Consider the following 26,861-nt stretch of genomic DNA (forward strand, 5'->3'; position numbering starts at 1 on the left):
GTGATACGAGTGAATATCTGCCCTCCATCTGAAGTAATAGTATCCAGACTATCACTTTGGAGAAACTGCAATACTAATCTGTAGTTTAAGGTGGGTATAATAGTGAACTGTAGTCCAGCTAGAGTCAAGTAATAAAAAGTTTTTACTTAATTGATGCTGCTCCCATTACAAAAATAAGCATCCACAGCACATTTATTTAATATTTAAATTACATCATATTTTTACATAACCTGAAAAGAAAATATATTTATCCCACATACAGTAATAGTAAACAAGTGCATTATTTCAAACATTAAAAATAAATCTTTTAATCAAGTCTGTACAACAGATAAATAAAATTATATCTACAATACTTACGTTGTGAAGAACAAAACAAGAATTATCCCTCAAACCCACAGTTCCCCATTGCTCCTAATACTGGCATAGATGAAGGTTACGTGTCCCATCCCACCTCAGTGTTCACCTACACCGTGTCTTTCAGCCATTCCAAGGTGCTGATCAAGGAGCTTCACTTCCCAAACACCGGAAATAATGCGCACAAAGAACAAGTAGCTGAGTGTCTTTCCAATAGCTTCAAAAGAGCTGGCGGGCTTAGTAAAACTGCTGAATTTGGGGGAAATGAATGATTTATATTTTTATGATGAACGCCTAGTCATTCTTTAAAATAAACTGTTCTACACAAAAAAAGAAAAGAAAAATTGAAGCCATTCTTTTCACATTTTTTCCTTCCACTCATTGATGGCTGCAGGATTGAATTCAATTTTTTAACTGGGATAAGATCAAACACACGTACCTGACAGTACATATGGTACAAATTAGAAATCATATTGTTTCTAATCACACATAATTGCACATATGCTCAGAAAACAATACTGTGCTTGTGCTAACAATCAGTAGAAGGATAAAGGTCAAACTATCACTTGAACCAAAACCACAAACTACAAAGAAATGACTGTAACTTCACTGCCACACAAAAGGGCTATTTCTTTCAGTTTTATGTTTTTACGCTAAAGGGAAGAGTTACTAAGCAAGATGGGTGCTGCCAAAAAGGATGGGGAAAAAGGTTCCTTCAAACAGCTCCAACCTCCTTTCACTTGTAATTCGGGGACTCAACCATCTGCACGCAACAAGGCGACTACTCAATCCCTCCTCCTCATTACACCAATGGATTGACTCTCATCCTTTTAAACAATATTATTACAAAATAGAATATGGCACCAGTTCCCTAATGAGACACAGTTCAAGGTCACCTACAAGCTCCGAGACAGGTTCAAAGATCACCGTTCTCCTGTTCACCCATTTCCAGAAGATCCGATGGAGCAGATGTGGTGGGATTTCATCTGACTGGAAAAGGCTGGAGGTCTTCCAAAGATTCTCTATCTTGAACTGCGTCTCTGAAATGTATTCATCTGTTTGTTCACTGGGATTGTACAGAGAACTGCACACAGTTACATGAATTAATGGAAAAATTATGAAAAAGCAAACAATTTTAGGGTAAAAAAAATCAAGTTTTCTGTATAAAAAAATTCTACCTCAGAATTTGCTGAAAACATATTAAATTTCTAAAAGAAGCCCATAAAATATTATGTAAACTTGTATATAATCTTAAATCACTGAATTGGTGATGACTGTTTAGTTCCATATATAAAGGGTTTCATATAACATATACTATCTCCACCCAAAATACTCAATTTCTAAACAGAAAAAAAAATTACCATTTTGTTCAGAAAAATGCCCTGGTTTACCAGTAACTTCATGTTTCACATCAGCTAAAGGTGACCGTTAACGAAGGATCACAAGTTTGCTGTTTTGTTCCTTGATGAGAAAGATGACGGCACGTGTTCCGCGCAGGTGGTGCTCTCGTAACATCCACTCTTCATTCGGCTGACCCAAAGTAAAGTTAATTCCGTGATATGCACATGATATTGCTAAACCGTTGAACTTCACTTCTTCATGTCATGTTTAAACAGATATGTAAACAGGAACATATATCCAGTAGAAAAGACTCGTTTTCACATGCAATGCTGTACAGTGCATTCTTGTTTCTCAGATTCTTTGAGAAGGTGATTTCCACACAAAATATGTACATTCGCACTATATACATTTTCCACACGCTTCATTTAAGTGTCTTCTTGTACCTCCAGTTCAGAATATTTGTTCAGGCAGACACAAAGTAAACCTGAAGAAAGTTTCCAAGAATCTTCTCAAATTAATGCCTTGACTGATCTTGCATTGCTGAGAAGAAAAGTAGTCCAGATAAAAATCCAGCTATGCATAGCAACCTTTTCAGCAGAGTCGAGTTATCTTTAGGAACCACAATCTGTGCCAGATCATTAGTGATCTGAGAAATTTCATGTGCCACACACACAAATATAAAAGTGCTGACAAGAACATTAAACATTGGATATCCAGGAACGAGCACCAAGATCCCTTTTGTGTCTGCTGCCAGCCAGATGTGGTATTGGCAAATGAAAAGCTGAAAGAAAAAAAAAAAAAGAGTGTTTTTAATAATACTTATATAAAAACATATAATTATTACTATTGCATCAACTGACGCACTGTACTTCTGCCTAAGTCAGACATGCATGATTCAATAACATACTTTGAGAAGCTGTTTTCCACATGTCTTTGCTATAAGACAAAACTATTAGTCTTTGCAGTGCACAGTAAAATGGGTTTACTTAGTCCTTAACCAAACGTGGTGTCGGGGCACATAATTCACATTAGGTCAGAACAGAGGAGGAATACACCTCCGCTCAGTTACTCAGCCTCTGGTGAGGGACTGAACTAATGTGCCTGCAAATACAGAAAAATGCTTCGACTGCCATTGAATACAAAGGTCCCTGGAGGTGATCAGCACCTTACAGTTCACCAGGAATCAGGACAATGAAAACGTGATCGTTTATGAAAAATTCAAAATCACGTACTACATATACATTATATTACAATGAGTTTCTCCTCTAAGTTCCTTTCCCTTTAAATAACATATTCTAGTAGTACAATAAATTAAACAGCAAATAAAATGGAAAGATAACTCCTACTGTTTCGAAACATACACTCAGTGGAACAACATAACATTTGCACTAAGAAGGGTTTTGTTTGTCAAGTTACATTTTCTGTTAATGCAGGAAAGCTTTCTAGGGCAAACACGTAAGTGTAATACTTGCCAGTATAATTCATGCTGATTCTTCCACTGCTTTAAATTTTTATCTTCCAACTGCATACACACCCCATCTTACTCCAGCATTCAATCCCCACTCTCCCAACCCAAAACTCTCCCCCAAAACCAGCATAAGAAATGAGTTTGCTACTGTGAGACTGCTATCTCAGCTATGATATTTAATTGTAGATGGAAGCTACAGTGCTAAAAGAAGTCAATATGGCAACTTTTTTTCACTATTCATGTGTTATACTACAATTTAGACGAGAAAGCCACGTTAAATTTTTAAGTTTCAATTCACTGTACTTCTGATCATCCTACTTACCTCTAAAGAAATTTTGCCAAACCAGGCAAAGAAGGAGCTATACACAGATCGGACATATCCGGGAATGTTCCTGATGAGGATGAAAGCTAAAATCTTTAAAAAAAAAATTAAAAAAAGGGTGGCTGTGGATGACAAGCCGATTACACACACACAGAAAAGGTTTCTTCATTTTCACATCTAAATCAAAGTGCATTCTGCATTCAGTTTTCTTTAAAATTTAATAAATATGAAAACCAAACAAAAATCCACACAAGTAGGTCTTGAATTTGCAAATCTCTTACACAACATTCTTATAGCATAGCAAGTCACATTTAAATCTTCAGTACAATCACAGCCTTGATGTTGATAGATATTCCTATACAGTTACTAGGCATGGTCACAAAACATGTTATACCATGCTGGCCTAAGATGAAAGTGGCCACAAATCTGAGTCAACCCTCATTTTTTAAAGAGAAGGTGTCAAGATGGACAAATCATATTGAAAACGTTACACATGCTGCCCTCAGGAGAGTAGGACAAACTATTAAAAACAAAACAAATCAAAACACAAAACAAAACAAGAGAGGGAACAGAATCAAACATCTGGGGTATAGAGGGGCACGGGACACAGTAAGAGGAAAATCTACATTTTAGAAAACCAGATGCATGCCCCTGTGGCCCACCTCTTTTCTGCATAAAAGTGACTACGGGGTCCCATAGGTTGCTTCCTACGTTAATACCTCCCAAACATGCACATTTCTCTACAGCTTTCTTCTTTTCCACTGCTATGCAATTAGTTAAAAGTTGGGTTTGGACTTAAAATGGTGCATAAGAAACCTACACTAAGGACAACGAGATTAATCAAAAGCAGAATTGCAGTATATGATTTCAGTGCTTAAAGGCAATGAAAAATGAGCAATGTAGTTAAATCCTTTTCCACTTTCAGACATGAGAATGAAGCTCAATAGCTGACATTCCATGCTAAAGCAAAAATACATTTTAAAGCAATTTTTTAAAAAGCCCAAACAAGAACAGACTAGAGATTCTGTGACTGTAAGGAAAAGGACTAAAATTATAATTACCTGCACCACAGAAACAGAAGGATGTAGTTCATTGCACTCTGTCTTGTTTTTACAGCTACTAGCCCAAATAGAGTAGGTCTAAAAGATAAAAAAGAACAGTCTGTGTAGCAGTTATATGTAACATTTAAAAATGAAACAAGAGGTAACCTATTTTGAAATGCTTCAGCACTAGTTGGTTCACTAAGATGTGGGACAGTAATAGAAAAAACTCCATGTGTTTAGTTTTCTCTTTCCCTCAAACTCTTCTCTGCAACTGATGAATACCACACTTGTTAATAATCTAGGATACAGCTATACTGTTGTCCTGGTTTTGACAAAAACAAGACTGGTTCTCTTTTAGTGATTTTTCTTTCAGCTAAGTTCTTGTAGGTGGCTGTACTTTTCTGAGTTTTAGCCTGCATATTTTTCCTAGGATGCTGTACTCTGTGCTGATAAGAGACCAATGGAATGCTGAAGAAACTCGTGTTTAGATTTATTACTATGGTAGCTAAGAAAGACTGATAAGTTTTCCCACGTTCTGTTGTGAGAGGGGCGTGTTTGAGGAGGGGTGGATGGAACAGGTGACTAGAGCTGACCAACGGAAGTATTCCATCCCATAACCCTCATACCCCCTATATAGGAGGGTGATCACGAGGGTCACTCTCTCCGACCATGGCCGGCATCTGGAGATGACCCTGTCTGTCTGCCTGTGACCTACAGGCCCCAGGCCCTGCATCCTGCAACCAGGTTCAGGTTTGCTGTGCAGTCCCGCCCGTGACTTCCGCCAGCTCTGCACACTCAGCTCTGCTGCTGAGTGACGCCAACTCCACATCCAGCATTCCAGATCGGTTTTGTATATTTTGTATACATATTGTCTATTTATTAGTAGCATTAGTAAAACCCTTTAAAACTCTCCAACTTGAAGTCTAAGTCTCTCCTCCTTTCCCCTTATCTTTCTTATCTTTCCAATCTAAAGGAAAGGGGTGGCGGGAAGTGAGGGGATAACAGGGAGCGTCTGCCACGGTTTATTGCCGCCTTGCCTTAAACCTTGACAACTGTTGACATTTTCTTCATCACAAACAGAAAAGCAATCAAGAGTGGAGATAAGAGCTGCATTATCTACCATATTATTTTCATGTTCCAATTTTCCGGTAACGTTTGAACAATGAACTGAAACAGTGATCATGTTTTCATCTACAGTTGACTGAAAGGAAAAATATTTATTTAGTAGATAGGTAGGGCTGTGCACAAAAGCACACCTCAAGTATCTCCAGATCAAGATCTGATTTTTTAAATCAATGTATTTTCTAAACAAGAACTTCAGAAAACTTGTTCTTTAGAGATCTACAAACCTGATTGTACTGGTTATACTAGGTACGTACCGAAAAGGATACAACTGAAATAAATAATAAAACATTTGAAACTCTGTTGGAGAAAAGAGGATCTCCCTTTCCTTCTGATATCATCTGCCGTTTCTGCAATGCCAGATAAATAAAAGCAAACAGCATCCCGTGAAAAACCACCTGTAAAAGACAAACAACACATTGAATATTTCATGGCTTTACAAGTACTTCAGGTACAAACTCTTAACAGAAATGCTACAGGATAAACTATTTCTAATACTGAAGCTTAGGTGTCAAAAGGCCCTTTCCCAGAAGCAAACAAAAATAGGCTTTCTGCCCTAGGTTGTCATAAGCTGCATTTTTAACTCAACTAAGAAACTAGAAATAAAATACTCCTATTAATGCTTCACAGAGCATTAGAGACAAGACAAATTTCAGGAAGCTTTCAAGTACCTACTATCCCCTCTGCAACCCAAGCCAGCACTGAAAAGGCCTTTCTCTGGGGAAAAAACATGAATCTCTGGCCTTCTCCCAAGCTGGCAAGTGAAAACATTCAAGAAGCACCAGGAGCGCTTCCCTCTCTCACAGACACAGCTCCTCAACACTCTGTTTTATGACCTTATGCCAAGTTCTCACTAGCTACCAACACGATGCTGCCTCAGGCCCATGCGGTGCTCGTCTCCTCTGTTTATTTTGGGATTTCCTCTCCAGCAGCACCACAGAACACACGCTGTTCACCAGCAACACAGCTCCAAGTTGGGAATGTCCCGGTGCATGGGATCCCGTTCAGGATAAGCTTAGCAGATAAATGCTCCCATCTCAGCAACTCACCTTACCAAGAAGGCAAAACTAAAAAAAAAAAAGACCAATGTTCTATTCCCCCACATCATAGGGTCAGTAACTGGAAAGAAAGCGCTTTCCCACTGGAAAACCACTTAAAAATATGTGAAAAAATAAGTCTGATTTGGGCACCAAGACACTGATTTTAAAAGCGTTTTAAAGGTAAACCTAAAAAAAAAAATAACCTTAATTGATACAACTGTCAAAAAATATTATTAAGAAAGCCATCACAGCAATCTGCCCTGTATTTCAACAGCATGAAGTGCCATAATTGTTAAGCTTTCACAGCAAAATTTTTGAGAAAAGATAAATCTAGGTCACTTTATGACTTTATTTTTTAAAAGCAAACTAAGCAGGATCCAGCAGCAAATAAATCAACATCCATCTTTTAAGCAAGGCTTTGACAGACATTTGCAGAAGTAAGTTGAGTGCAGCTTAGTGTTATATTAAACAATCCACAGGGACAAACTCCTGCTTCTTCTGAAGGAAAGGAAAACAACCTTCCCTTCCCCCAAATTAAAAAACACACTTGAAAGACTAGTATAAATTCATGCAAATGTTACATACATAGCGATCCAGTTTCCACCTAAACCACCACTCATAGACATTCCCATTCAGTTCAAAACACTTGGACAGTGGCCAAAAAGAAAATATCTTCTCAAATGCACCCTGTAAAAAATAATCATGGCAAAAGTGTTAACACTGATGTCAACCATATTCACTACATTTAAATTAATATGCTGTCTTTTAATTTTATCACATCCCTGTTTCACTAGCTACACAGCATTACTAAAATAACAGGCTGCCCTGAAGGCACTCCACTCGACAAAAGAAAACAAACAAACACCATGACGAAAAATACTTCTTCAAATGAGAAAGGGTTTCAGCTTTGCTTCCCATGAAGGTATTGGAATACCTTCCATTTTGTACCGGAGGCTTAAAGGGAGAGATACACTGATACGTTGGGATAACAAATGTACACTCTACGGAAGACTCAACAGGTGTAAAAATCCCAGAGTGCCCAACCCTGCCCTTGCTTCTGCCAGCTATACTGACAGCAGGCAGTGAGTGGCTAATTTAGCATGAGAACCAGGCTTTTGATACGGTATCAAAGCCAACTCCAGGACTAAGACACACAGATCTTCGTATCACCATACATATCAGCATATGCTCACAAAAAAACCAGTAACCTTAAGCACATAAAAGAAAACCTCACTCCAAAACCAAAGCACAGACCTTTGTATTTATTACACTTGTATTAGTATACTGAAACCATAAGTAAGATACAGAATTGTGGTTTTTCCCAGCATCCACACCAATTCAAATATGAAAAGAAACTGAAAGGTTCCATTTTTCTTCTTCTGTATTTATGATGCAGGAGCAAATACAGAAGTTATGCACACATTAATAAGTAGAGAAAGGTAATACACTCTTAGGTCATTAAGCACAAAAATAGTGAAAATTTACAAACCTGAGAATATGACAGAAAATATATACATGTCAGTAAGCAAATCAGTTTCAGCAGTAAACCAAAGTGCCATAAGCAGTTGCCTGAGGAAGAAAGAAATTAATCAGTATACAGTCATCAATTTTTCAAAAGCAAAACACCCAGGACACATTAAATAATAATTGCCAATTATTTAGTGTAGCTATGCTTAGTAATAGATACATTAATAAATAACTGTTCAAATATTGCCAGCAATATTTTATCACTATGTACATTTACCTAGTACACTTGACTTTAAGCAATTAAAATAAATAATCACAGCAATTAACAACTTATTAATTCTAAATCAAGTTTCATGTCTAAAACAGGAGCAACATACATACAGAAAGAAGATAATTTAGATGTTCTAACAGAAACATGATTTTAAAGTCTCTGCTTTCCAAAGCACTCTGCACAGACAGTCCTTATTCTAGTTGAATGTCAATGAATAAATAAAACAAAATGCCCAACAGTTTTGCTATGTGAAATAAGCAGACCATGCGTTATTAAACTTTGAGGTACCAGTTGTGCTCCAAAGCTCAACTGAGGTGATGAAGGACAAGTATCTTATTAAGATAAGCCTGAAAATCTGCTCCTCAAAGCTGTCAACTGATACTAAGCTCTACTCAAGCCTCACCATTGCAGCAGAGATCATCTCCCTCTCTCACCACATAAATTGGTGGCTGTAAACAGGGACTTAAAGAGATGGAAGATGTCACTGAAAGATTTTCTAGTTTCATAGTACACTATTACCCTGACACGCAACAGTAATTTCTCTCTATCTGGAGCAGAACTGCCTTTGTAGAAAAAAAAAAAAAAAAAAAAGGAATATTGGAGCTATTTGCCTTCAAGATATCTTGTAAAACTACTCACTAGTTATATTTTTGCAGCATCTATTCCTAGGACGCATTTGGTATATTTCATGGTCATATCTGCAGACTATACAATTTAGATATTACTCCATCAATAGGGAAGGAGGATATAAGACTTTTAAGGTTTTAGTTCTAATTTAGGTGAATTAAATAATAGGCATTTACCACATGATGACAGCTCTTCAATGAACTGCAACACATAAAATAAACTGGGATTTCACTTCAGCTTTTATTTAACATATCCATCTCACAAGACATATTTCTGATAATTCACTTAATCTGAGATACTAAGATAACAAAGCCCAAGTTCTCATTTGGCAGGATACAGCAGAATTTGTGCTCAGGATGGATGAGACACGTTGACAAGGAAGAACAGGGAAGTCTGAGTGCTCACTGTTCATGCTGCCCCCAGTAGTACAACACAGCAACAACCTCAAGTAGCATCAATAGCGTGGCCTATATTTCTAGTTTGCATCCAGTAAAATTACAGCTCTTGATAAAACACATTTCTGATGGGCAAAACCTATTAAAAAGTATTGTACTATGACTGCAATCTGAGATAGACTTTAGTCATCAGCTCTTACATTTTTCAACTGACATATGACAATCGTCTATGACAAACCAGAAGTATGTGACCAGCTGTTTAACATATTTTGACTATGTTACAAAGAGACTGAGGTGTACTAACTATACCATTCTCTGTATGGTTATCATTTGTATTAACATGTAAATGTTTTACAGCAGAAGGGTGGGGGGTAGGGCAGGAAAAATCTTACCATTTGCTTTTTTCTGGACTATCTGAGGCCATATAGCTAAGGTGGCATAAATGATCATAAACCAGACAGTGACTAGTGGCACAAAATAGTAGAACTGGTAAGGTCGGTCCATCACTACACACAGTACCACGACCAAGAAATTGAGACGAAATAAAACCTGGAAAGAGTCAGAGAAGACAGAGTATATATCAACTTGTAGGCAAAACTAAGAAAGACAGGGAACATGTTTCTTTAGCACTGTATGAAAATATCAATGTATTTCACATAGAATCGTAGAACCATTTCAGTTGGAAGAGACACTCAGGATTATCGAGTCTAACCATTAACCCAACTCTGGCATTAAACCACGGCCCTAAGAACCCCCATCTACATGTCTTTTAAACACTCGCATCTCACATGCTGATAGTATTTCAGGTGAAACATGGGTTAAATATCTCAGAGAACATCAATAATGCACTATCAGACTGCAGGCTGATGATGTAGTACTGGACCTGTCCTATGCTGGCCTACTTGGGTGGAGACAGCAAGAAAAGAGTGTAAAACAGAACTGACTCTGGGCTGGGATGGTGTATTCCAGCTGCTGGATGCTGACAATACCTCTCTGCTTTCAGTCCCCCAGTGCCTGGGCCATCACCAGTGCTGTCATCATTCACTTAACAAGCATGATGAGCTGAGTTATATGACAATGTAACACTTAATAGCAATTAGAGATTCATTTTAGTTTTATTTTTTTAAGCTGGTACAGCACGCACTGCAAAACTTGGGAGGGGAACCACAAAAATAGGTACGTTCTCCAGTGTTGTTAATTTTCTTTATTAACAAATGTAGGCTTCAATGCACTGTCTTTGGAAAAGAAAACAACCTATAGAATCAATAAAGCTGACTGGAAAGTATTTGTTTCCTCCCTATTTGCATTTTGATCTGAAAACTCAAACCCATAACTGCTTGGCTTTTGGGCCAAGCAAAACACCAATTTTTAAATTAAAAAAACAAAACCAAAACCAAAACAACAATAAACCTGCATATTTGTTTTTCAAAGGAAGCAGATACATCTGATACATTTGTGAAATTTTCATCTGTTTCTAAAGAAAAAACAGCAGAGGGGGTGTGGTATTTCTGACCATATTCTATGCATCAAACAGTTAAACATACTGTTGCACAGAGCTAACTGTTCCAATCAAAAATACAACCCAACAAATTCTCAGTTGAGAACAGAAGAAAAAGCAACGTACAATATTTGGCAATACTTTGCTATGTCTCGAAAGAGGTATCAATTACTACAGTGATGCCTCTTGCTCATGTATTATTAATCTACTTCAGTGCAAAACAGTTGGATACTTAATAAAGTAGCAATGTGAAGAGTTTCTTTAACAGATCAGAAAGATCACTATCTGAAGGAAAGAGAGGTACCACAAATGCTTTGGGACACTGTCAATTTCCCCAACTAACCAACCAAAAAGCTTTTCTTTTCAGCAACAAGTGAGGAAAAAATCCAAAATGCACACTAAAATCAAAAGCTTTCACAATTTAAGCAAGTGGAAATGACTTAAATTTTAATCAGAGACAAGAAAAAATTTGTTCCCTCTATGTAGAGACTTGTTATGCTGGGAGAAAGCAAACCAATGTGCTTAATGACTTGCTGAATAAATACCTTTATTCACAGAAGAGGACAAAAAAAGGAAATTCTGTACACAACTGACTATGATTTGCCAAACATTTATCTACTTGTATAAAGAAAACTCTAAGAGAAACATACTAATAATTAAAAAAAGGCAAACACACAGGGGAAAATGTGAACATGGAGCAGACTCATGTTTTAAGAACAAGGTAAGAGAAACAAAATGAAGTATTTCCAGTGGCTGATTTGAGAAAACCACCATGTTTTGGTGTTGTTTTTTAGGTTTTCTTTCTCCCCCCAACAGAGGCGAGCAGATGAGAACCTTCACGTCATCTATTTATTCTCAATAGTAACTGCAACAAGGCTGTTCCAGAGGGCCATTCAGACCATCACAGGTATCCACAAAAACCTCTTACTCATCAGTGACTACTGAAAAAAATCTAGGAAGATTTAGCAAATAAATTTATCACCAATGATATCGCTCTTTACTGCCAGCCAGCGTGTCATCATTGCTCATATACTACTATTTATTGTAAATTGCTACCACAATGAAAACTCCATTGTTATATATTGAAAATTATTTGTCTTGATACTTTAAGGGCTGCATACTTGCATTTTTTACATTGCAAGTATAATTTATATGCTATATGTTTGTATTAGATAAAGGCTACCATTTAAACAGATCAGATTACATGGCAACAACAGCCATTTTTAATGTGCAGACCCTGGTTAAGTAATCACATTATTTAGGGAGTATGGATGTGGTGTTATCTGAACACATTTCTTTATAAAAACAGTAAGTAGATAGTCTTACCTGACACACTCTGTATACACCAAAGTCCCCTTTTACCCAAAAATATGAGAAGTGTCCATAACCTGTTTGGAACAGATATGCAGCCACCAGGACTCGAATGTGCATATACACAGGCAAAAACTGTCGAGAAAAATAAAGTACCTTTTATAAACGGCCATGTAAATGCTCTTGATGTTCCTTTCTTCCCCTCATTTTATGCTGTTTCTGCATTGCAGTAAAACAGCTCTAAAAGACGAAACATTATGCTGAATTTCCCTGTTTCTTACTAAGCTCTTTTGTTGCCCTAAGCTCTCTGATGTTAAAATGAGTTGCTGCTATTTATTGCTCTACACTTTCCATATTCTGTAACCAGTTAAGAGAGAGTTAAGAAAGGATCTTTGAAAGCTTGCCTTCAGGAGTTTCAAGTTCTGAATATAAAAATGAAGCGTTGTTAGCAATTACAAATAAAGTAACATAATATTCTACATGGAGGAAACAAATACATTTTTTCATCGGCCAAGTGACATATAAAATGCTCTTACCAGTGAAATCTACACCTAAATAGAGAGAAAAGCTAATCTTGCTAATACAATTTTTAAAACTACAGGAACAATAGCATGAGTTATTAACTCTACTCAACTCTAAATATGCATTCACACTTTCTTTTGCAGTAACATGCCCAAATGGCATTCCCACTTAAAAAGAAATGAAATTCAAATCACTTACAGTGCTTGCTCCAGAGATATGATAAATCAAAATAACAAGTTGCATCCAGCCCTTCCATTCATCAGTCTGTTCTCTATTTAACACTTTAGTCTAGTGCAAAACAAAACAAGAGTGTTGCTATTCCAAAAAGTACAACGAACATCTACAAAATGAGGAGAAAAAGTTCAAAACAATAAACCACTTTATGGGTAAATAGGTCTCAATTTTAAAAGACTACTGCTTAGTGGACACAGGTCTACCAGATTTTAAAGTGCTCTACACGCTCTTGTATCTGAGCTGTGCTCACTCCAAATTTCACTGAATGATAAAGGCTAAAAGCACTTATACTCATATGCTTTCAAAACGCTTCTGCATCTAATTCCATGTAATCATTCAATTGCTCGTGAATGCATTTTTTGCAGGTGAGTCATACTGACTTTGAAAATTTGACTTTCAATATTTAGCAATTACTTATTTACACTCAAATGGGGAAACAATGTTATAAGTGGGATGTCAACATGATCATTACCTCTTTGGTATTTTCGGTATAAAATACTCCCAAAACCAAGATATAGACGATTGGTATGAAGAAAGATGAATGTGTATAAAATTTATTTTCCTTCATGAAAAGATTTGCTCTGTCACATAGATAAAAATAGGTCATGATTAGACCAAGTTTGCAGAAGGAGTGTAAGAGCATCTCTAACGTAGAAACATTAGGAGTGCTGATGGCAGGTTTCTTCTCCTCTCCACTTTCCAAATCAGCGCATGATTTGTTCTTTCGAAAATTATTCCGATGAATTAAACTGATAATTAAATATCCAATAATGGACAAAGTAAAGAAACAGAAAGCTAACTTCTGTATCAGAGTGAGAGGAGGCTGAGGTTGGCAGCAGGAGCCATCAATCGGCTTCATTATCTTATTGCAGTAGACATTCATAAGAATCATTGCATTCTGTCAAAGAAATAGGCAGGTTTGTCAATTAATCTCTAATAAAAATGTTAACATTTTAATCGTAAGAAATTTTCTTCTAGAGCATGCATTGACATAAAACATACGCAATTCTCCCTTATCATTACACAGATTAAATTTCCCAGTACACCCATACACTTTGTTGCATTCAACAGTACAGACAAAACCATCTTTTCCAAACAGGAAACCCTTGAGCTTCTTGAGGTAAGCAAAAGGCAAAAAGAATTAATCCGAATCCTTACAACAGCAGGGTTCTCTCTACCGGCTGTAAAAGGAGCTATAAAGAGCTAAACAGACTATAAACAAAAACCAGCTCACAAACTTGGGTCCTAAAGCGGCACAGTAAGGAAAGTCTCTAAAATACAACAATGAGACTGAAACCTGTGTTAAGATGATATTTAGTTCATCTGGTACTTGAAAGCAATTGAAATCTGCAAAGGAGTGGAACTAGAGGTGACAGAGTGGGAGAGCTCCATCACAAGAAAGGCAGACTGACAAAATTCAGAGGGGCTCAGTGCACGCATCAATATAAAATAAGAAATAAAGGCAGCAGTGCTCCATATACCCAGGAAGGTGTGTATTGTGTGTTTTCTTATCCTTTTCATACTCCTTCCTAAACAAAATTATATGGGCACATATGGGAAAATTTAAGACATTTCTTAGCACTGCCTTACAGATCATTATCACTCGAACTCATTCCCACACATGAAGGCACCAAGTTTGCACTCAGGATGTAAAGGATCTAGCAGGTTAAGAGCTATTTTAAAATAGCTCCGAACTACTTTGTTTGCTATTGTTTTTCAAACATCCTATATAACTGACTGCCCTCCAACCTACTGAGATCTTCTGAACAAAATTTCCTGAAGAATGTGCAGACGCTCATTACATTCATATTATCTGCCATTTCAGAACATTGACTTAAAATCTTGTTTTACTGTTATTACTTTTTAATGCTGACCAGTGATAAAAACACTTACTGTATCTCTACTTGATTCAGGGAGATGCAGGCCATCTGCGGACTTCATGATAGTTTCTTGTGCTATCAATTTTGATACGCTGAACACTTTAACTTTAGCTTTGGAATTTCGGGAGCTGCTGTTCAGAATACGAATGGCTGCTTCATTATAAGCATCTATTTTCTCATTAGTGATCATTTTCCGACTTTCACTCAGCATATCTTCACAAACAGGGTCTGAATTTGAAAGGACAGAGAATAGGCACATTAATCTTCTACTTAACAAATACTTAGCTCAAATTGTACAGGCTACTTTCATTTAGGTAGCCACACTTGTTTAATGGTACAGAAAAAATGTACAATGAGGAATGAGTGACTGTTACAGTAACTAGTGTAGTATGGAGAGTTGTTTATGAGGAAATGTTCTTAATGCCATTCCCCTAGTCATGCATAAGTGCTTATAGATTAGAAAGCTTTAGCCAGACACGAACGCCTGTTTGATTTCCCCAAGCCCATGAAGAGTGTATAATGATGGAGTGCAGAGCTGTTTATGCCTTCTCTCAGCAATGGAATCCCCCAAGGAAAGACTCCAAAGCCAAGAGGACCCAAGACAGGCAGCAGAATAGACACACGAAAAAACACACAAACAGAACACAACAGCAAAAGACTCTCAAACCCTCTAACTAGAACCCTCTAAACTCTAACCCTCTAATTAGCTGCAGAAGAAACCAGTTTCTCATTTCTCTAAGTCATAGTGTAGGCATACTCCACTTGCTCCTGCTGATTCCAGTTTAACTGATGGCAGAATTTCAGTCTTTCAGAAGAATGGAACATGACTTAATTGCCTGCAGGCTTTAGAAATTATGTAGAGCTTAACACAGGGTTCTAGATCAAAAGGTCTGCTAGAGATCAACAAGTTGCTATGAAAAGCTACTGATGTTTCTAAGTCCTGTGAAACACCCTCTACAGACTTTAACTTGATTTGCTGCCTTAATGCCTACTTTTGGACAATTAATATCTAGAAAACTCTGTTCATACAGACTGCTTTTCCTCTTATTTGTTCCATTAAAGAGCTCAGAAGAGACTTAAATTGACTGGATCTTTATCAACAGAACACTGAGAAATGTCTGACAGCTAACTGCTTCTGTTATTGATAAACATGGTTTTGAAAGGAATGCAAGATTAACCTCTTGATTCAGGTTAACCTCTGAACTCATCTTTGACAGGAACTTAGATGTGACAGTACAGCTGGATATAATCCCATCACGGCTCAAAATCTGCTGTTGTTTCTAAACTCAGGTGATGATCACCTAAAATGCTGTATCCCACAGCAGATAAACCAGGAGCACATTCTGCCTCTGAGCTCACTGTTCAGAATCAGAAACATACCTTAGTTTTAGTGAAGAAAGGCAAAAGAATGTGAAGCTTGGTGACACAGTAAAAATAACACAGACTTATTTTGAACCATGATTTCCGGCTCCTAATCTTAGTGTATCAGTGCTCAGTGTACGGAAGCAAGTTTCATCCTAGAGACTTAAATTCTCTATAGCACGTAATTTCATTCCAGGCACACACAGAGGATGCACTTGTTGAACCTTTTTCTATTACTCATGTAATCTGAAAATTTAATTAAACAAAAACACAGGAATACAGCTGGTTTATGCACTTGTGATCTTGACTCCTAGGAGGCACATACAGAACACAGCACAAGGAGAACGGACCTAGCATACTGTCTCTGACAGTATGCTAATACATAATTAAGAGTTCAGAAGGCAAAAGACTTTCCTGAGAAAGCTCTAAAATTTCCATCATTAGTAACAGCTAGTTAGATACCAGCTAGTTAAGGCTGCAGAATGCCAGACTGGAATTCAATCAACACCCTTTCTACTCTGCAAGTAAGCACTATGGACAAAATTTTCCGTATCCCACAAGATAATGATTCAACAGACAGTAACAGTACAAATTGTTACCTGATGCTCATTACTTTACCTTGTAAGACCCAGTAAACATCACTACTTCTTGCTAATTTTTCCAAAAGAGGAGCAATTGAAGTGATATTGATTTTATATTGCGTGAGGGCTTCATTGCTGCCATTGTGAATCTTGATAGACCACTGGAGAAATAAAGAAAGAAATTCAGAACCTGTATGTCTGAGGATACTTAATTGATTCCATTGCTCCATTAGTAGGTATTTTCCATTATTTCTATAAACTAGATTACTTCTTCGGTCTTCACCTTTAAAGTGCTAAAAAATTCTCTGGACCAAGCAGCCATCTAGACAGATAAACAGTCTGTTGGAATGTAATTATATTCAACCTAATGTATATTTGATTTTTCATAAATTGATACAAGGTGTTTTAAGTAAAATCCCCTTGACTTCAAACAATGATGAAGTAGCACAGCCAGAGACATCATATAAAAACTGTAGCAAATTGGGTCAATTTTAGTCTAGGAACACTGACCACAGCAAGAGATGTGTGCAAGCAAAACTCGATGGTAGTATCAAGTGCCATGATTTCCATCTGTTTCGCAGATATCCACAAAGAAAAAAAAAACCAAACCTAAGAATAAAAGATCCATTTTCATTTCTGATTTTATCTTCTATATGAAATGATTGGAAGAAGGCTACAGCCACCCAAGAATTTCTCTTAACTTCTGAAAAGAATCTCCCATATTGTAGGAAAAATAGATTTGGCATTTTTTTAAAGTATTACTGTATCTATAGTAATTTAGTCAAAATCTGTAACAAAAAAAAAAAAAATTGGCCTGAATGTAGAGAACTCTCTAGTCATTTTCATATATCTACATAAAAATTTTGATGTAACCCAATTACACTGATTAATCTACTTCTTGAGAATATTACTGAATAAAAACTAATACTTTATGAAAACAAATAACATGCAGCTGCTCCAAGAACTCACACTCTGGAAAAAAAAGCAGTTTCTCCCAGAAGCTAAATCTTTACTTATGAAATCCCTGCAGTATTTAAACAGACAATTTAAGAAGCATATTCTATTCAGCAGGAAACTAAGAAGCAGAGCACTCCAGTGACATTCTGAGACCATCTTCTTTTCCCAGAATAAGCAAGCAACTGAGTTTTGTACTAGCTGGAGGTTCTCCAGCTTATAAGACTTCTATTTATAAACTGCTACACAGTTGACTTCTTAAGACAGACACGTCCAGACCAAAGTCGCATGATCAAACTGGAACATGACTTAATTGCCTGCAGGCTTCAGAAATTACGTAGAGCTTAACACAGGGTTCTAGATCAAAAGGCCAGCTAGAGATCAACAAGCTGCTCTGAAAAGCTACTGATGTTCCTAACTCCTGTGAAACACCCTTTACAGGCTTTAACTTGATTTGCTGCCTTAATGCCTACTTTTGGACAATCAATATCTAGAAAACTCTGTTCGTACAGACTGTAAATTAAAGATACAGGTAAGTTTCAAAATGCTGCCAAGACCAAGGACACACACCAGTTTAATCTATAAGAGCAGCAGGTTACCTCACTAGTGCCAGCAGTAGTAATGTTGTTGATGTGTCAGATTTTTGAAGCACTTTATTTTTCTGCAAGTCCCTTAAAATAGGGGATATTTATCTTTGGCCAACTCTAGATACCACTATTAATGTTTTGTGTGAATATGTCAGTGTTACAAAGAGCTGAGCATCACATACATATTGTTGGTTCATATCTCCTCCTACTGTAGATATATGAGTAAAAGGAATTACTCAGCTAAGAATCCCAGAGTTTTGCAACTTGACCTTCTGCATGTCAGAACACTATCTATATATAATGGCATTTTCTGTGTGAGAGACAAAGACTTGTGCTAGTAAGACATGCTAGATTCTCAGACTACACAGAGATATTCTAGGCTTACTGAGATTCCTAAAACTCAAATATTTATGGGATCCTACAGAGATTTTGGGGGTTTCACCTGTAAGGAAACAGAGAATTTCTGATCCCTCAGGAAATGTGTAGGGGGTCTGCATACATATATGGACCTTCCCCTAAAACTGGGGGAATTCACCCTAGACTGGCATGCCCAGTAGCTTCCAGATTGGTAGAATGCCCAAACTGTCATTGGACCAAACTGCTTTCAAATAATTTTGGTTGAAATGGAACACATTCTTCCCCCTCTACATTTGACCTGGTATGGATTTACAACAGCTAATTCCTTTCAAATTCCATTTCCAAAATATCCAGAAGTAAGGGACATTAAATGTGGAATCAATGTTGACTTGTTGACTCCCAGTACCAGCCAACTACTGGAACAGACTACTTAGGGGGGGCTGTTGAATCCTGTCCCTGGAAGTTTTAAAGAACTGGTTCACTCCTGCCAAGCACAACACAGGTGTGACTGATCCTGCCTTGTGGCAAACTGAAGGGTTAGGAGACCTTTTCAGGTCCTTTTCAACCCTGTTTTCCGTGATGCTGCAGCTCATAGCAGTGGTGGAACAAGATTCTGGAAGTGCAATCTCTTTGGTTGTTGAATTACTGTTGTAAAATTGAGGGGTTTTCCCCCCTATAAGTATAAAATAAATATGGGTGCTCAAAAAGAGCATTCCAAATTGGACCGTGCTCAAAAGCAGTACTTTGAGACTGAAAAGAGTTCATTAAAAATACATCTCAGTTACTATGCAAGTACTTTTATTTAACTTTTTAAATTAATAATCTGCTTTTAACAAATAAACTACTTTATTAGCTAGGTTCAAGCTAATCAATGCTTATCAACCAGTACTGCTGCCAAAAAGCAAGTACTGTACACCACACAGCTACAATAAAATACATCTGATATTTTAGAACTACTTGTGGTAACGGAAAATTCACTGAGAGTATATTTTTACTATAAATTTGGCTTAATAACTTCATCGTGTAACCAACTTGAGAGCATAAAAATTATCCTACTAGAACTTCCTTCTTTACTAAAATACACCATATAACTTACCGTGGCAGCTCCTACTACAATTATATGAGGTTTTGCCACAGAACCCTAAGACAGAAAGTAAAAAGCAATTAGTTTTAAAATATTCACAAATTTTACTTATTGTTATATTGAGCAAGGTAATTAGGACTTATATCTCAATTAACTGTGACTCAACTTGTCCATCAGTTAGTGGTTACAAAAGAAAAGAGTCTGAATATGTTACATAGAACATTAATTTGTGATACACCAGAATTTGCAAAAGATTCAATAAGCACTTACAATCATTATCAAATTAGCAGCATAAGTTCTCTTTAAAAGCTATTTAAACATCTCCTCGTAAGGTCAATTAAACTGTAGATCCTATTATTGAAGTACTTTTTCTCTCAGCATCTCTCATCATTCTCAAACATTTGTTTGAGCTGTTCTACTGACTGAAGTGACCACAAACCCATTGCAAAAACAGAACAAGGACAAGGGGCAGTTCTTGCCCTTGTTTGAAAGTTACGCCTAGGACAAGGAACAGAACATGTGCTTAAACAGAATAATACAAGGAAACAAACAGTGCTGATCAGCTCAGTGTGAGTTTTGCCTTGGTACATCAAGGGCTGAGCAGCTCTCAATTTTTGGTAGTAATAACAGAAAAAGAAATATGAATTATAACTTCAGCTATCTTAATGGAAGGTGTTGTGCATGAATGACAAATAGGGTAGCAAAAGGATCACTGGGGGCCATTGCTAAATAACCCCAGGCTTTTTAAAAGACAACAAAGAAAGAAGTTTAGTTGCCAATCTGTAAATATACTACTCTTTATCAGAATTACATACGCAATCTTATGCTGAATAACCCGACTGAAACATAAAATAATTAGTATGTAATTTGAGGGAAATATTGGGAAAAAAATCAAGGCATTCTTGACTTTCCACATTGCCTTTGTCCTTCAGGTTGGAAGACTCAAATGGACATAAATACAAAATCACAGAATCACCTAATATCTCAAGTTGGAAAGGATGCGTAGTATACAAAAATATTTGTTCACAGAAAAGTGGAGTCATTGCAGACACAGAGGAAAAGTTAAATCAGAGTAAAATCCTTTCAGCTCCTCGGAAGTAGGGCTCTCCTGGTTTGGTTTGAGTTTTCTTTTTACCCAAGTGAAGCCAACCTTGTGAGACCAGGAGATGCCCAGAAGCATACACATCAGTAAACATCCCACTTTCACTATTTTGATATCAAATTTCAGATCTATGGTACATAACTGACTGAATATATGTGATATGTTGCAGTCTGGATGACTAGAAATTATAGTTGTGTCTATGAAAAAAAAGAAAGCCAGTACTCCTCAGTCAGTTGCTATATTTTCCTAAAATAAACAGTTTTTAAAGACAAACCTCAGTCCAAGATTTGATACGTTGCCTCATAGAACCATTAACTTCAGGATACCATAGGAAATCCTGTAAAATAAATCCAGATGTACTCTGTAAGCTTAAAGACAAGCAGCAGATTAATAACAAAAGATTTAAAAAACCCCACTAATTGCCATCAATTCAACTGTGCAGGAATAACACTTGGCCCAACAAAAACACACCACCAATAAAACCTCCACCCAACCAAACAAAAAAACCCTTTGCCCCCATGAAAAAGGGGGAAATTTTCATTTGTAGTTCAGAAATTGGGATTTCACCAAGAAGGTAACTGTTTAGCTTCTGCCAAAGGGGATGTCTTTGAGCCTTCAATGCAATCAGGGCTAAAACCAAGCTGACATCCATAACTTATTTATTACAGCTTGCTTTTTGCTCAATTTCCCAAAGTTTTTACAAACAGTTTTTTGTGGGTTTGTTTGTTTTTTTCTTCTTCCAGGACTTTCCATAATGCGATTGACAGCTTGAAATAACAATTTTCAAACAGAAATAAATCCTAACATTTTACATGACCACTTTATAAATTATTAGCTGTTTAAATCTAATAGTACTATGGACATTAAATGTATCATCTATTGACCTTTTTTTAGATGTTAGAAGTAGTGTCCAACCTTCATCTAGAAGGACAGTCTAATGTAATTTATTTATACAGTCCTAAAATTACATTCAGCCTTTTGAAGGCAACCATGAAGCTGATGTGGCCCCCCAGTGAAAATGAGTTTGACACCCCTGGTCGATACCTTGGCTAGTGCTATTATGTCTCCCAGATAAAGCTGGGATCATCCAGCATCTAGTTACTCCTCAAGTGCGGAACTACTGAAAGGCTAAAAGTACAGGAGAGTGCAATGGTAGGGACTACATATGCAGAAATTATTGTGAGGAAACTTTATAATGTAGAATGCAGAAACACTACCAGCAGAGAAAAAAAATCTCTACCTTCCACCTGGCACATACCTAAAGATTTTGGTAGTTCACTTGTACTGTCAACTCAGTCTTTGGCAGGAATCTGTGAGCAACCAAGCAGCCACCCTACAGTGGCTGAAGGATGGAAGGATCAATATGATGACTAGAAAGGGCAAAATTAAACTCTCCACTTGTTCCCAGTGATCTCTTTTGCTGGTCAAGTATTTTCCACATTTAGATTATTGGGGTTACTGCCACTCTGAAAGTGAAAATTCAGCTACCATGCCAGTAATGTCAATAGCAAAGCAAGGAAGCAGCAGACTATTTTCTGAACTACTCAGACATCTCCTAAAAGCCCAAACCTGCCATCTCAAATCTTGGTGGTTAGACATCTACCAAAGCTTAAGGAGTTTTGAAGATGTAGTTCTGTCTCAGGCTACACCAATACAAATCACATTGCTTTGTCTCCTCTGTCCTGCCTTGCGTTCTGCCCTCTCTCTTCCATCATTCACATATCTATATGACAAGCCACATCAGACTTGACCAAAAACCCTATGAGGTAAGATTTTGGCTGAATTGACTCCTAAACGAGCCCACCCCACAGTTGTACCAGCACTAGTTACAGCAGAAACACAGTGTGGAGAGCAAGAGAGTGGCAGAGCATGGGCTTAAACTGCCACGGGCTCATACCTTAAAATGTGATTCTGTGCCCCAAATCTTAACCATGTACAAAAAACAAGTACTGAAAACTCACTTGCAGACAACTCAGCAAGTACACTACTGCTTTGGTTTTCATGAACAGAGAATGAGTTGTCTACAGGGAATAAACAAATACATGACTAGCAGAACCCCAGTGCTGCTGACAGCTGTCATGGGAAGCATCGAAAGCTACTGAGGACACCATTGTCATTGCCAGGGCAGAGGAGAACTGAGTCCTTCATAAAACCTACCCTCAAGTACTTTGTTTGTTTTCTTTTTTACAATATACACATTATAATCAACATTGTGGTTATTTCTCCATGCAAAAACGGTGGAACAAACACTTGCTGGGATAGCATAGAGCACTTGACGGCAATTATGACAATTACCACTCTGTGTAAGTTAGCCCCAGATACACTTTCTTACAGCAGTGGAAGACTAAACTTCCCGGCAAAAACAATTTTTGGGAAGGCCACATTATAAGATCTGACAAAAAGAAAAAATCCAGCTCTTGCTGCAATTTGAATTACATTGTATGAAATAATAATATGCATTACCGTGGCTCACAGTTCAACGCTAGATAAAAACTTACCACTTTAATTGAAGAAGATTTATCTTCAAAAGGGATATTTCCGTGCTGTCAAAAAACCCAAAACAACAAAATCAAAGTAAGACAAATTTTCAGAAGGAAAAAAAAAAAAAGCATTCATATGTTAATTTGCTCTCACCCAAAGGTTTATCTTCAGTAGAAAGGATTTTTCTTGTATAAACTTGTCAGTATACTCATGCAAAATGTTTATGTTACTTGCTTGCTAAAACAAATTACTTGCATAAAGGGTTATCTTTCCTGGAAGAAATCTATCCAAGGAAGCCTGAAAAGCTCACTCTCTAACAAAAGTATAATTTTTTTACCTAAAATTAGCCTCCCCAAATGAGAAAAACTTAGACTTTTTTTGTTTTTCTTTTCTCATACTTCCTTTCCTCTACCGTTCCTTTTCACTTGTCCATCTTCTTTGCACAAAACACCTGAACAGTTTTAATTAAAGCATAAAAGAAAATAATGTCAGGTAGAAATAAATTCTGGAATATATTATGATGTTTGCTAAGTGAGACTGAAAGAAATCAGAGAGGAAGAAGTCAGATACGGCATACACAATCTTCCTTTAAAATATTACTAAATTCAATATTAGTTTCAATCCTGGTCAAAAAAAACCAAGTGTATTTCTCTTCCACAAAGTGAGACCTTGGTTTCATAAATACCTGACAAAAGATACCTCTTGATACAAACATCAATGATAGCACTCTGTCACCTCACCATCACTTTTGGCCAACAACTGTGACACAACCAAAACACTAAGAAAACCAGAGTTATTCGATCAATCAAATATCTTGTTTTGACAAGTGAAAGTGAGTGCATGCTGCCTGCTGAAAAAACTGCTAGCCTGCACTTCTAAACAACACAAGTACTAACTAATTGACAAATCTGATCTACAGTTGAAAGTAAAATATCTTTGCCCTCACTAATGTACACATATCCATAAAGGGATATGCCTAAGAAGCATGATATAGCAAAAGAAACTAATATTCTGTTCAACAAATGACACAGCTAAATCCTTTCTTACTGCTTCCACCCAGCAAGCTGCAGCTTACATTCTTCACCTTATAAAATTCAAACAGCTCTTCAGCAAGAATCAAAAGGAAGGTAAGACCAGAAGCTATTTTTAGTTTCAGGCTTAAGATAGACCTGGAAATCTGTCATTGCCCCAAGGATTTTTATGAACAGATTAGATCAGCAATTTAACTGACATTTAAAACGACAAATTATAAGTCATGAATTACTACTATTTAAAAACACACAAAGGAGCAATCATTTTCTCATCGAGAAGCCAAATATGAAGCATAAATTGCTATGGGACAAGTGAGCTTCATTAATTTACTCCCAGACTGCCGCAAGCTTTCTCTCAGGCTTCCTAGTTCACTTCTCAGGTTCCCAATAATCTCATTAGCACCCAGAAAACTATCTTGGTCTAATCTTGTTCTTCGCATTTCTGTGGTTCTTCTTCCCAATGGCTATGTCAGCAAACGGTGTAACTTCTTGCTTTTTTGGAGTCCACATAAGAGTTATGAGGTAAATGAGGAACAAAGAAACAAAAACATCACCAAAATAAACTATCTCACCTTATTTCCTTCTTCTTTGACTTGAGGATTTATGAGTTTTATAAATGAATAGAACAGCTGTCGAATTCTAGAATCTCCTATAAACACGACATGTTTGTCTACGAGGCAATTTTTTGCTTCACTGTAAGACAAAACAGCAACATTGATGTTACAGGCCATTTGTATTTTAGGAAAAAGTCTTTACAAAATCTATGGAGCAACATAATTCTAAGCATTACATCTAACTCTAAGGAATGGTAAATCTTTTTAAATCACGCTGAACTAATAAAAAGTTTAGTGCAATTTGCATAAAAATGAAAATGAACACTCCTGCTAATGTGATTATGAAAACAACTAAGTAGGCTTTCCTATTCCATGGTGCTACAAACACAGTGGTAATATACAGTATAATGCTAAAAAATAAAGTTCTCTTACTAGTAGGTGAAAAAAAGTGATTGGTAATTTTTATTTATTTATGTTTTTACTTGCTGTTCTACACATAAGGTCAGCATTTTCCCTTTCAGCAATCTGAGAGTGCCATATGGAGCTATGCAGTGTTTTGCATTGTCTTGTGGCTCTCCATAATACGTATCAGTACTACTACCACCACCACTTGTATTTTCATATATAAATGCAACTATGGCAAACACTGTTGACACACATATAATATACAAGGAAAAGTTTTCCTTCTGATAGATGTTGATCATTTTTGAAACCCTAGAGGATCAGCTAAAAACTGAAAAACAGATGACATGGCAATTACTACAGCTGCAGTCAAACAATTCTTCTTCTTTCTGGCAGATGAACAGAAGACATGAGTTTCCTTACCTATTTTTATACTTATGCATCATACAACTGTGGGGCTGCCATACTTTTTCTCCAAGAAATCTTCCACTGGACAGAAGATACTCACATGTGTCACCACCTTTAAAATGTTATATTAAGATTAGAATTCAGACACACAGAATTTAAAACATAGCCCCACACCCATTAAAAAAGAAAAAAAAAAACAAACAATATTTGAAACACAGGAATTGATGCAATCAACTGCAGTAAACAAATTTATTGTAAAAACATCTTGCTCAAGTTTCTGCAAATTGCCTTCTGGCTTCTTACATCATACTTGTGTGTAAATCGCTCTTCTATGCACAAAATGTTTGTGACCCCATTTCTGCTGTCAGAAAGACATTGTGACATAGAATGGCATTTCCATCAATAGATGCCAATCCACTGTGCTATCTACTATCCAGAATACACTAATACTGAATTAAATTATTACACAACAGTTCGACACAATAATTTTCTACACAGAATCACCATACACAACATCTTGTATAGAACATGAATCTCAACAGGAGATTTGCTACAAAGTCTGTTACATCTCTTTGCTTAAGACATAGCAGGCACCTTAGAGAAGGTGAAATGATGTGCTGGGTTAATATGCAAAAAAAACCCCAAACAAACCACACAAACAAACAAACAAAACCAACCAATATTTACATGGGAATTTGCTGATCATTCTGAACTGCAGCTACCTTATTCCAGCCAAGAAGTTGCACACTAATTAAGAGTATTCACTTTACAGGTTAAGTTCATATAAATAAAATACCTCAGTTGTGAAATCAGTGAGGTTTATCTTCCAGCAAACTCCATGTCAGATACTGCTGCCTTACAACTGAACACAGCTGAACACCGTTCACTGCAAGAAGAGTTGCCCTCCAACATTTTTGTCATACTTGGCATTTCAGAGCACGGACAAACAGCAAAATGGCGTGAACGAAATGGCAAGTACTTGTACTAGCTTGTGCAGAAACAATGTACCACAGCCCATACTTAACAGCTCCTGTGAAACCTACGCCTTGTTAAACTCAATGAG

At 36.9% G+C, this 26,861-nt stretch overlaps 1 protein-coding gene across 1 annotated transcript in view; it reads right to left on the reverse strand.

Annotated features, from left to right (window-relative positions):
- Positions 1-1,328: 1,328 nt before the first annotated feature.
- The window catches only part of CASD1 (CAS1 domain containing 1), a 32,816-nt gene continuing 7,283 nt past the window's right edge, over positions 1,329-26,861 (reverse strand). Inside the window, exons 2-19 of the mRNA XM_080340208.1 lie at positions 25,814-25,910; positions 25,007-25,127; positions 23,421-23,465; positions 21,197-21,259; positions 19,833-19,877; positions 16,876-16,999; positions 14,909-15,123; positions 13,488-13,913; positions 12,980-13,069; positions 12,275-12,394; positions 9,843-9,999; positions 8,180-8,259; positions 7,276-7,377; positions 5,908-6,048; positions 4,547-4,624; positions 3,486-3,578; positions 1,716-2,476; positions 1,329-1,420 (exon numbers count right to left, since the gene is read on the reverse strand). Of these exons, the coding sequence (XP_080196334.1) occupies positions 2,210-2,476; positions 3,486-3,578; positions 4,547-4,624; positions 5,908-6,048; positions 7,276-7,377; positions 8,180-8,259; positions 9,843-9,999; positions 12,275-12,394; positions 12,980-13,069; positions 13,488-13,913; positions 14,909-15,123; positions 16,876-16,999; positions 19,833-19,877; positions 21,197-21,259; positions 23,421-23,465; positions 25,007-25,127; positions 25,814-25,910 (2,264 nt within the window). The 3' untranslated portion in view covers positions 1,329-1,420; positions 1,716-2,209. The remainder of the gene's footprint in view (positions 1,421-1,715; positions 2,477-3,485; positions 3,579-4,546; positions 4,625-5,907; positions 6,049-7,275; positions 7,378-8,179; positions 8,260-9,842; positions 10,000-12,274; positions 12,395-12,979; positions 13,070-13,487; positions 13,914-14,908; positions 15,124-16,875; positions 17,000-19,832; positions 19,878-21,196; positions 21,260-23,420; positions 23,466-25,006; positions 25,128-25,813; positions 25,911-26,861) is intronic.

The sequence above is a fragment of the Nesoenas mayeri genome (genome assembly GCF_963082525.1).
Source record: "Nesoenas mayeri genome assembly, chromosome: 2".
In the NCBI taxonomy this organism is placed as follows: domain Eukaryota; kingdom Metazoa; phylum Chordata; class Aves; order Columbiformes; family Columbidae; genus Nesoenas; species Nesoenas mayeri.